This window comes from Panthera pardus, unplaced genomic scaffold (genome assembly GCF_024362965.1).
Source record: "Panthera pardus isolate Hobbes unplaced genomic scaffold, ASM2436296v1 HiC_scaffold_8, whole genome shotgun sequence".
Classification (NCBI taxonomy): Eukaryota; Metazoa; Chordata; class Mammalia; order Carnivora; family Felidae; genus Panthera; species Panthera pardus.
Window position 1 is genome coordinate 1330900 of NW_026527013.1, and position 12075 is coordinate 1342974.

The following is a 12075-nucleotide window of genomic DNA, read 5'->3' on the forward strand; positions in this document are numbered from 1 at the left end:
AGAAAGATAATTTCTGGAACAAAGAATGCACGGAACGGACTGAAGGGCAAACTGGAGCTGGAGAGAGAAGTCAGCGCATTGGAAGATGCAACAATAGTAACCGTCCGGTCTGAAGGGGAGAAAAGTTCGAGGAAAGAGAGGCAGAGCCCCAGGTCTGTGGGACAAGAGCACGCGGCAGGACAGGCATGTAATCGGAGTCCCAGGAAAGGAAGGGGGGACAGAGAACACATCTGAAACGAGAACGGCTGAAACTCCCCACATTCAGTGAAAGATGTACACGTACAGGTTCGAGAAGCTCAGCACCAACCAACAGAAAACTGAAAGAAAACCACACCCACACATCCCCAAGTCAAACGGCCAAAAACTGAAGATCAGGAGAGAATCTTTATTTATCTATTTATTTAGGTAATCTCTATGCCTAACATGGGGCTCAAACTCGCAGATCAAGAGCCACGTGCTGCACTGGCTGAACCGGCCAGGCCGATGACATCTGTCCCTGCACCTCGGGGCACTCCCGGGCGGAGGGACACGTGAGCCTGCTTGAACTGGAGCTGTGGGTAGAGAGGAGGCGCCTGGCTCGCGGCCCGCGCACCTGGGAAAGGCGGGGAGGTGACGAAGGACCGGAGAGCACGTGCTCACGCAGGAGGATTCAGGACTGACCTCGAACGGGGTCGCAGCAAGTCGAAGGAAGGCAAGCGGAGCCCCGTGGCCACGTTAATCTCTCATTTACACGCAACATCGCTAACAAGGAACAGGCTGGTCAGGGTGGGCGGGCGGATCGGGATCCGCGTCCAGACAACGCTATTAAAAACATACGTTAGAAAGAGCTTAAAGCCTAAGGTACGAATAGCTACGTATCCTTGCCGTTTAGTGAAAAAGAGAGAAATCGGAGGGGCGAGCATGATTCGGACTCTCAAACAGCAAACCGAGCACTGAAATGGACGATGCCCTCTCTGCACCTTCTTCGCTAGAGAATTTAATTTCGAACAAAGGACACAAACTTCCCTTCTACAGGACTCCTCAGGTCTATTGTAAGTAGCCATTTCCACCCTGGCCACCTAGCAGGATTCCCTGCAGCACTTTCTCCCCATAAACGCACCGGCGGCCCCATTATCGACATCCCCACCCAGCACCGAACGTGACGAACCACGGTCCACAGCGGACACGAGGTCGCTCCCGGTGCGGCACACCCCGTGGGTTCGGACGAATGTCACGGACACCTGCCCACCACCACGGTGTCGTCCGGAGTAGACCCACGGCCCTGAAACTCCTGTGCTCCTCCCATTCACCCTCCCCCACCCCGGCAGCCGTGCCTCCGCGGTCCTGCCTGGTCCTGCCTCGTCTAGAACATCCCGGACTGGGAACCACCCCGTGTGTCGCCTCCTCAGCCTGGCTTCTGTCACCGAGTGCTGTGCGTCTGAGGCTCCTCCGTGTCTCTGTGCGGCTCGATGGCCCGTTTTTAGTGCCGGATGGGCCACGGTCTGTCTGTCACCTGCGTGGGCCACGGTCTGTCTGTCACCTGCGTGGGCCAGTTCGTCCATCCGCTCACCTGCTGAAGGGGCAGCACACTTCCTCCAGCCCTTGACGTTTTCACAAGGTTCTCTGGACTGTCCCAAACACTCAGCTCTGTCCGCGGGCCCCACTGGCTCCCCGGCTCAGGGTCTTGGAGCCCACACCACCCTGTCCATGAGCGTGAGCCCGGGGCCCCTTACGGGCTGCGACCCCCAGAGCCTGGCATGCACGGGATGTTCCGCCGGAGTGTAAGTCAGTGTTCCGAGCCACTCGAGTTTCTCAGACCAAAAAATGTCAAGTCCTCACGACAACTGGGACAGGGTGGGGACGGCTTTCTCCGCCTTATGAAGAACAACCAGGGTGCTGACCACCATCACCATCATTTCGATACATTTTGACCCCAAAACGTAGGAAAAGTCGGTTGGGAAACGAAGGGAGCTGTTCTACTGACCACACTCGAGTGTCAGCGACAACTCAGGACGCCACGCTAGCGTTTTGCCCTGGACGGGCTCCAACGCCCCTGCGGCCAAGAGGAGCCGCGGCCACCTCGGGGAAGGCCTCACGCGCCGCCCCAGACCCACTCGGTCCCAATAACTGGAGACGGTGGGACTCCGGCAGCCTCCCAGCCCCACCCCTCTCCCCTCCCCCACAGCCAGTCCCCAGCACCCCCCCCAACCCTGCACACACAACAGGCGGAGCCTGGCAGCCAATCACGGTCATTCCTGTCACCTTCATGGCCCGCATCACCCTCGGCTCTCACACGGGACAGACGACCAAGGGGTACCAAGGTCTACCTAAGGGGCAGGAACGCTCTTCAAAACACTTCGATGCAAATCCATGAAGACAGAAGCAGATCCAGGAGGCTGGGGGAGGGGGTGGGGAAGTATCTGTAGACGGACACGGGTTTCTTTTGGGTGTGACGGAAGTGTCCTAAAGTGACACTGTGCTGACAGCTACGCACCGTTGTTTTGGCGACAGAGAGACAGAGAGAGGCAGAGAGGGAGAGAGAGAATCTCAAGCAGGATCCACGCTTAGGGTGGAGCCCAACACAGAGCTCGATCTCACAACCACGACATCATGACCTGAGCCGAGATCAGCCGGAGCAGCGGCCAGAAGCCAGCGGCAGAGAGCTCGGTGCAGGCAGAAGCAAGCACCGGGCAGGGACACGAGGTTAGGTGATAAACTCACCAGCAAAGCAGTTCACTCAAAGAACTTCAGGCAATTACGTTAACTGAACTGTGTAACGTGCTATGTGCCATCACCCCGCAACTTATGAGGATGAGGAGCAAAGCAAATCTGGAAAGCACACCCTCTGCGTCTGCCTGCGAACAGTCTTCCTCGATTGCCACACGCAGGGTGGGTCCCCGCACGACCCGGACCCGGCTGTGACGCCGTCAGGTGGCCACACCGCCTGGTCAGTACAGAGCCCCGTCCACATGGTCACCCGCGCTCTGAAAGACCCCCTCCTCTCGGGCCCGGCTAAGGTGCCAAAGCAGCACAGGGAACCCAGGGAAGCACCTGGTCATGGCCGGGTCACGGTCACGTTTACCAGTCGAGTATGTAACAGAGGGTGTGACAAATGACAGACACACACAGGGAGGGCTCCAGGAGGGTCCCGAGTGTAGGAGTGGGCCAGCCGCCACGTCGCCCTCCCAGCACGGGGACGCTTTCACCAAGACCCTCCCCCAACACACAGTTTGGAGAGGTTTGCAGAGGCGTCATCACCCAGGCGGGAGAGGTCGTTAATTCAATCCCTGGCCCATCTCCCCTCCCAGAAGATGGCCCACCCAGGAGCCACCAAGTCATCTCATTAGAACAAAAGTCACTCCTGTCACCCAGGAAATGCCGAGAGATCTAGGAGCTCAGGGTCAGGAACAGGGTCGGAGACCAAAAAATAAATGAGGATGTTCCTAGTACTTTTATTGCTTAGGAAATTACAAAGATTTTAGAAGCTCTGCCTAGAGCCAGGGATGAGGACCAAAATATATATTTCCTTTTTTTTTTTAATTAAATTTTGTTTAACGTTTATTTTTGAGAGAGAGAGAGAGATGCACACAGCGTGCAAGCAGGGGAGGGGCAGAGAGAGAGAGGGGGAGACACGGAATTGGAAGCAGGCTCCTGGCTCCGAGCTGTCAGCACGGAGCAACGCGGGGCTCGAACCCACGAACCACGAGATCATGACCTGAGCTGAAGTCGGACGCTCAACCGACTGAGCCACCCAGGAGCTCCGATCTCCAGTATCACAATACCACAAGGTCCAACAACATGGTGACAACGTGGGAAACACAGGGTGCCCGGAGAAAGGGAAGAATGTTAGGGAATTCAGGGAGATTTTTCTTATCAATTTGGGTCAGAGATTCTCCTGGGCCATGTCTGGGGACATCTGTGGTTGTCAGACTGAGGGTGCTCCTGGCATCGAGTGGGCGGGGCCAGGGATGCTGCTCAACCCCACAGAGTCTGGGCCAGCCCCCCAGAAAATGATCCAGTCCTGAATGTCGGCAGTGCCGAGGGAGATCCTGATTTAGGGTAATGACCAATGTTATTAAAGAAAAGGAAAAAAACTGGGGCACCTGGGTGGCTCCGTCGGTTACGCATCCAACTTCAGCTCAGTTCATGATCTCACGGCTTGTCGGTTCGAGCCCCGTGTCGGGCTCTGTGCTGACAGCTCAGAGCCCGGACCCTGCTTTGGATTCTGTGTCTCCCTTGCTCTCTGGCCCTCACACTTGTTCTCACCCCCACCCCCCCCAAAATAAACAAACATCAAAAAAAAAATTTTTTTAAAGAACAGGAAAAGAACTCAGTTCAAACTTCATATCTTTACTCTCCCTAGAAGTCACTGAAACAAAAGGATCTCTCACAAACGGAGGGCCTGCCCTGGGCCAGACGAGATACGTGCTCCAACAACAGTCCCGAGACCCGATCCCATCTAGGTTCTACATGCACCTCACAGCCTGGCGGGTCCCACAAACCTCCTGAGCTGAACCCAGGAAACTGCCATTTTTGAGATGAGAAACAACAGAATATGAGCTCTTGCATACAGTTCAGCCTTTTTTTTTTAATGTTTATTTATTTCTGAGAGAGAGACAGAGAGAGAGACACAGGGTGAACAGGGGAGGGGCAGAGAGAGAGAGAGAGAGACACAGAATTGGAAGCAGGCTCCAGGCTCCGAGCTGTCAGCACAGAGCCTGACGCGGGGCTCGAACCCACAAACTGTGAGATCACGACCTGAGCTGAAGTCAGACGCTCAACCGACAGGAGTCCCCAGGCCCCTACAGCTCAATCTTAATCCTAGGTTACATCTCATTTCAAAATATTACTCTACACAAACTGAATTTTTAAAGTTCTGAAACACCAGTTAAATGGTTTGGAAATGTTTATACCCAAGCCAGAACAATACTACTCAGATACTAGTGGACCCAATCAGGGCCTGTGCCTAACAATGTGAAGCCACTTCAGTGCGGGGGGGGGGGGGGGGGGGGGGGGCAAGCAAATAAACTAAGGCACATCCAGACTAGGCAGATGTTAAAAATACCGTGGGGCGTCTTCATATGCTGCATCCTGGGAAGCAGTCAGTAAGGACCACAACCCTACAAGCAAGATGCACACAGAACCTTTTTTTTTTTTTTAATGTTTGTTTATTTTTGAGAGAGAGGGAGGGAGAGGGAATGATCGGGGGAGGGGCAGAGAGAGGGAGGGGACAGAGGATCCGGAGCAGGCTCTGTGCTGACAGCAGTGAGCCCGATGTGGGGCTTGAACTCATGAACCGTTAGATCATGACCCAAGCTGAAGTCAGACACTCAACCAACTGAGCCACCCGGGCGCCCCCAAAAGAACCTTTTTTTCAAGTAATCTCTACACCCAAGTGGGGCTCAAACTCACAACTCTGAGATCAAGAGTCACCACTGGGCGTGGCCAGGCGCCCAGGATGCAGAACGAAACCTCAACACTCGGAAATGCTCATCATTTCTCAGCACAGAAAAAAACACTCAAAACACATACCTCAAACTGATTTACAGGGAAGGAGCATTCCGTTTCTTTAATAAACATCGAGTACATTTTTAAAAGTATGGGTGTGATTTTACAACCTAAAAAGATTGAAAAAGCAGCTTTCCCCCAAATATGAAGAGTACCCAGAAGAATAACTTAGGGGCGCCTGGGTGGCTCACTTGGTTAAGCATCCAACTTTGGCCCAGGTCATGACCTCACTGTAGGTTTGAGCCCCATGTCGGGCTTTGAACCGACAGCGCGGAGCCTCCTTAGGCTTCTTTCTCTCCCTCTCTCGCTGCCCACTCCTGCTCTCTCTCTCTCTCTCACAATCAACATTAAAAAAAATTTAAACACAAACTTTAGAAGTCATTTGGGGTCCCCCCCCCCGTCATATCCAAAGTTTAGAAGCAAGGATATCCATAAGTGGATTTTGCCCTCCCTGCCAACATTATTTGTGCTGTGTCTTAAGGATTAAAAATAAACTAAGCACCCCAGACACATATGAATTCGACCACTGTTTTCAAACTTTTTGGACTCATTTTGAGAGACGTGTTTCCGTAATAACCCAACACGCGTGCATGCACACGCGTAGCTGAAATAAGCTTCGATGAACGGCAGTGACTCTATGTGCATGCGGGACTGGGATTTTCTAGCTTCTCTTTCAACATAACTCGTTAAATTGAACTCACAACCCACTAAGGGGTCAGAGGCTGAGGTCTGGAAACAGCCAAGCAGACAGCTTCGTGGGTGCCCTGGTGCAAACCTGCATTACGTCACCCGCAGCATCCTCAGAAGCACTCGAAGGGGGTGGCTGTCACCCGACTTAAAAATGTTTTTTTTCACGCTTATTTGTTTTGAGAGAGACACAGAGTGCAAGCGGGAGAGGGGCAGAGAGAGAGGGAGACACAGGATCCGAAGCGGGCTCCAGGCTCCCAGCTGTCAGCGCAGAGCTGGACCCGATGCGGGGCTCGAACCCATGGACCTCGAGATCACGACCTTAGCCGAAGTCGGACACTTAACGGACGGAGCCACCCAGACGCTGCCACCCCCACTTTGTACCAGAGGCACTTCCCTCGTCACCCAGTCAATAAGCCCGAGAACCTGGACGCAAGCCTCCCGATGTCCAACCACACGACTGAATCGCCAGAGATCACGCTGCATTTCCACGTGGCCTTTCAAGGCCCCGTCGAGCCTCACTTGTAGGATGCCGCACCGAAGATTTCGGCTAAAACCTATCATCAAGCCAACTTTGGAGTGCGCTAGAGTGCCGCGGAGAAAGCGCCTAGTGTCGAGTCCTCACTGGGGTGCGGTGGGGAAGCAGGGGAGGACCCAGTGCAGCCAGAGGGTGCAGAAGCAGCCGAGCGGCGAGGTGACTAGAGAACACCCCAGCAGCCAGCCTCCAGGTCACCCCGATCTGTTGACGAGGAAACGGGGGGGGGAGGGGGCAACACACCACGTCCTCTGGGAATCGCCCACAGGTGGAGGGCAGGACCCACACAGACACGGGCCTTCGAAGACTCTTCCCCCTCCAGCATCCCCGTGGAAAGGGCTCCAAGCCCGCGGAAAGGTGCCAGCGATTCTCAGTGAATCAACTTCGGCTCAGGGAACTGCCCGGGGACAGCGAGCTTCCCCCAAACACCAGGCGCCCGAACGGGAGCGGCCTCGGTGCCTCCTCGCAATCCCAGAACAGGCGGCCCAGCGACATCCGCTGACCCAGGGAAATCAGGAGGAGAACCAGCGCACAAAAGAAACGTGCGGTGTGAACAGGTTGCAGATTCACTCGGCCCCTCCCAGCTGGGAGAGACAAAACCCAGGCCAACCAGCCCCTCTCCCGTCACCGAACCTGAAGGCCAGGACCCAGTGAGACGAGCACCGTAACCACCCCTGCGAGCGGGAGCGGCTAACGGTGCAAAACCAGGGACAGCCAAGGAAGGATAGGAGGGTGCAAATGACCGCCCAGCGAGGTCACGCCCGTTCTGAAAAAGTGCAACGGCGGCAGGAACTCCGGCCGGCACACGGCCCGGGGGCTGCGGGTGCCTCGGGCAAATTCCCTCCCTTCCCTGCACTTCCCACCCTGGCGTGCCCGACTTCCCCGGCGCCATTGTGAGGAGGGCGGATGGCGTCGGGCAGTGGGACCCGTGGGACCGGCACCGCACGCAACAACCGCCCGCCACCGGGCAGCCTCCCCCTCCACCTGGGAAAGCGGGGTGCGCCTTCGTGACCCCCTGTGCAAGTGTGGGCTGACACCTCCTCAAGGAAGCCGGCGGCCTGGTGGCCACTGACCGTCCCCGTTCCTCTCAAATCTAGGTCACTGGCTGGGGGGAGGGGCGCAGGGAAGGAAACGGTGCCCACGGTTACGATTTTACTTGTGGACGGCCTTTTCCTCGCCCCGACTTTCGGCTTTCTGGTTGAAGTCGGCTTCCCCATTCCAGGACCCCCCAGCGGCTTCCTTATTTTGAGTCAGGGCTCCCGCGGTCTCCCCTCCCTCCCTAAGAGGGGCGGCTCCACCTTCCCGGGGACGCGGGCCCAGGAGGCAAGGCCCGATTCCCGGACCGGGCCCCAGAGGGCCACCCGGACGCATACCAATCCCATTATGGGCTCCTCCGGGAGCGGCCCGCGGAGAGGAGGGCGCCCCAACCAGGAGTCTAGAGGCCTGGAGCGGAGTTAGAGCCCTCCAAAGTCTCTTCCCGGGCCACCTGCGGCGACGGGGAGGCGGGCTTCCATCGCCCAGAGGGTAAACCGAGACTACGGGGGGGGGGAGTGGGGGGAGGGCACCCAGCGGCAGGGCCCCCAGGTGATCCGACACACACGGGAGGTACGGGAGGTCCTGAGAATCGCTGCTCGCGTCTGCCAGGGGTAAACTGAGGCTCAGGCAGAAAGAGGCGAGCGGCGGCCCGGGTCGCAAGCAGGCGGGGCTCGAGGCCTCGGGGGCGAGCAGGAGGCCGGAGTCGGGGTCCCGGGTGGTACTGGCGTCGGGGTCGGGCAGAGCCAGGCCGGCCCGGTGCGGCGCGCCGGCTCACCTCGTCCTCTTTGTGGTTGCGGATGCCGCGCACCAGGTCCTGCAGGTTCTTGTCGAACATGCGGTCGATGCTGCCCTTGACCATCTTGAGGGCCATCGCGGCGGACGCCGCCGGGCTCGAGCCCCGGGAGGCCCGCGGCAGGGCACCGTGCGGGGGCCCGGGGGCCGCGCCTGCCGCCCGCGGAGCGCTGCGCTGCCGGCTGCCGCGGTGGCGCGGGCTCCCAGGCCAGGTCGGCGGCTGTCCGCGGGGCGGCGGCGGCGGCGGCGGCGGCGGCGGCGACCCGCTCCGCAGGCCGCGCTCGCACTCCCGCTCCCCTCCGGCTCCGCGCCGCGCCGCTGGCAAATGGCGGACAAGATGGCGGCGGGTCAGCTGACGACAGGAGCCCAGGCCCGGCGACCCGCCCCCGGAAGCCCCGCCTCCCCCAAGGGCCCCGCCCCTACATCTCCAGGCCACCACGTTTCCCTGGCGACGCCTGCCGCCCAATGGAAACGCAGACAACGCCCTCACCGTCCGCTTAGCTTCGCACGCGCCGGCTCTGGGCTCTTCTCTGTCATTGGCCAGCGGCCCCCATAACTCCACCCACTTCCTTGTTTCGGGTTCTAACCACGCCCCCCAGGAGCGCCCTCCCTGCCCCGCCCCTGAACCAAGTGACAGCAGTGGGTGGGGCCTGATGTGGGCGGGGCTCCCACGTGGAGCTTCTCAGGCAAGTTCCTGGGAAGGAATCCAGCTCCGCCTTTCCTGAATCGAAAAGCTGACACTGCTCGAGAAGCCCCAAACCCGACGCAGCGGGGAGCGGATGCGGTGCCTCCAGCGCGTCTCTGAAAACCCCGTGACACGGGCCGGACGGGAATAACATGTCCACGTGGAGAAACGGAGGCCGGGAGCTGGAGGTCCAGCGAGGCCGGTTGGCTCCGCACACATTCGTGGGGGCCTAGTGGGTGCCGGGCGACGAGACACGCGGCGCCCGCCCTCCGCGTGCACCCCTACCAGAGCAAAAAGGCAAGCCACCAGCTGGGATGAAATAGTTGCAATGTTTATACATCTGACTAAGGACTTTAATCCACAAAAGCAGAGCAAAACAAAAATTCCTACAAATCACGAAGAGAAAACCAACCCAGTTAAAATATGGCATGCACTTCACAAAAGGCAACACCCCAGTGGCCAAAAGATAAAAAGCAAAAGTTGCTCTATCTCTTTGGTCATATCGGAGAAACACCAATTTAAAAGACAATGAGACGCCTCTGTACCGGGAGGAGAATGGCTACAATCAGAAAGAATGACACTGTCGAGAGTTGTAATGTTGTGGAGCACCCGAAGTTTTGCTCTTCCTGTCCAGGTAGGAATGTAATACTACACAGCTTCTTTGGAAATCTGCCTGGCTGTCTGTGTTTGCTTTTGTTTTTAAGTAAACTCTACCCCCACCGCGGAGCATGAACTCAGGAGCAGGAGATCAAAATTCACCTGCTCCACAGACTGAGCCAGCCAGGCACTCCTGGCTGTTATGTTTTAAAGATAACACGCGTAGACCCTATGCCCCAGAAATTTCACTACTGTTCCCAACAAGAATGCAGAAATACCTCCACCAAAGACTCGGAGGAGCTGTATTTCTATTAGTCCAAAATCCACAATAGCCCAAATGTCCATCAACAGAAAATAGATGCACAACTTTGCGGCCACCATACCGTGGAGTACTACGCAGCCGTGAAAAAGGACAGATTACTAATACACAGAACAAAACGGATAAATTGCACAGACACAATGTGGAAGGAAACAAGCCCAACACAAAGGAGTGTGCATGATATGATCCTATCGATGTCAAGTTCAATTACGGGCAAAACCGGCCTATGGTAAGAAGTATTACATAACTCCTTAGAGGTTACCCAACCGTACAGAGAAGAACTGGAGACTGGATGTGTAAGTTCTGGCATACACATGCAACAGATTCCTGACCAACTGTTAAAAGAATACAGTAGGTAACTGCTATGGGACTTGCCCTCCCACGCTAAACAGCAGGAGAACTGGCTAAAATACTGTAGGCACCATCCGGACTGTGATTAGGCGGGAAAACCCAAACAGAGCACAACAGGTTCATGAAGTGAGGGGACAAAGACGGGAGATGAGGGAGGTCCAGGTGGCTAGAATTTTCAGAACAATGTAGCAGAGAGCAGAGAGCTATCTCGAGAAAGAACTTATAAATTTTCATAAGCGTCCCCATGAGTCTTTTGCTGAATGTCACTGCGCGTGCATATGGTGAAGATCCACCAAGCCAGGCCAAAAACCAGCGGCTGAGAAACGGGGGAGAATAAAACATAAACCTCTAATCCAAAAAGTACAGTATGAAAAATGCTCCCTGCATGGACTTAGCAATAGAGTAGACATTGGGAATTGTAGATCACTAGTGACATTGAAAATTTTAGGGGCGCCTGGGTGGCTCAGTCGATTGGGCGTCCGACTTCGGCTCAGGTCATGATCTCACGGTCCGTGAGTTCGAGCCCCGCGTCGGGCTCTGTGCTGACAGCTCAGAGCCTGGAGCCCGTTTCAGATTCTGTGTCTCCCTCTCTCTCTGCCCCTCTCCTATTCATGCTCTGTCTCTCTGTCTCAAAAATAAATAAACATTAAAAAAAATTTAAAAAAAAAGAAAATTTTATAATAAAAACTATCCACAGTGAAACACACAGAGGACAAAGAATGCTTACAGGATGAACAGAACCTCAGTGACCCACAGGATAATATCAGAATCTAACATACATATAATTGGAGCTCCATAAGGAAAGAGGAAAAGGAATGACCAAAAAAAAAAAGAAAAAGAAAAAAGAAAAAGAAACTAAACAAACAAGGGGCTCCTGGGTGGCTCAGTCGGTTAAGTATCCAACCCTTGATTTCAGCTCACGTCATGGTTTCATGGTTGTGGGATTGAGCCCCAAGTGGGGCTCCATGCTGAACGTGGATCCTGCTTGGGATTCTCTCTCTGTATCCTTCCCCTTCCCGAGCACTGGCTCACTCGCTCAGTCTCTCTGTAAACAAACAAACAAATAAACAAACAAACCCAAATGGCCAAAAATTTCCAAATATGATGAAAACCATAAACCCACAGGTCTACGAACCTTAATGAATGCCAAGAATAATAAAAAATAGAGAAAAGCAGGGGCACCTGGGTGGTTCAGTTGGTTAAGCACCCGACTTCGGCTCAGGTCATAATCTCATGGTTGGTGACTTCAAGTCCTGAATCAGGCTCTGTGCTGACAGATCGGAGCCTGGAGCCTGCTTTGGATTCTCTCTCTCTCTGTCCCTCCCCCTCATGTTCTCTGTCTCTCTCTCAAAAATAAATAAATGAATAAACACTTTTTAAAAAGGTATTATTCTTTTTTTAAAAAATAGGGAAAAGCATACCCAGTCATGTTATAACTAAAGAATTAGAGAATAGAGAACCCAGAAATGGACCCACAAACATATGGCCAACTAATCCAACAAAGCAGGAAAGAATATCCAATGGAATAAAGACAGTCTCTTCAGCAAGTGGTGCTGGGAAAACTGGACAGCGACATGCAGAAGAATG

At 55.1% G+C, this 12075-nt stretch overlaps 1 protein-coding gene across 1 annotated transcript in view; it reads right to left on the minus strand.

Moving 5' to 3' along the window:
* The window catches only part of AP3D1 (adaptor related protein complex 3 subunit delta 1), a 37254-nt gene extending 28465 nt beyond the window's left edge, over nt 1-8789 (minus strand). The window contains exon 1 of the mRNA XM_053896858.1: nt 8520-8789. Within this exon, the coding sequence (XP_053752833.1) occupies nt 8520-8615 (96 nt within the window). The 5' untranslated portion in view covers nt 8616-8789. The remainder of the gene's footprint in view (nt 1-8519) is intronic.
* Nucleotides 8790-12075: the final 3286 nt, after the last annotated feature.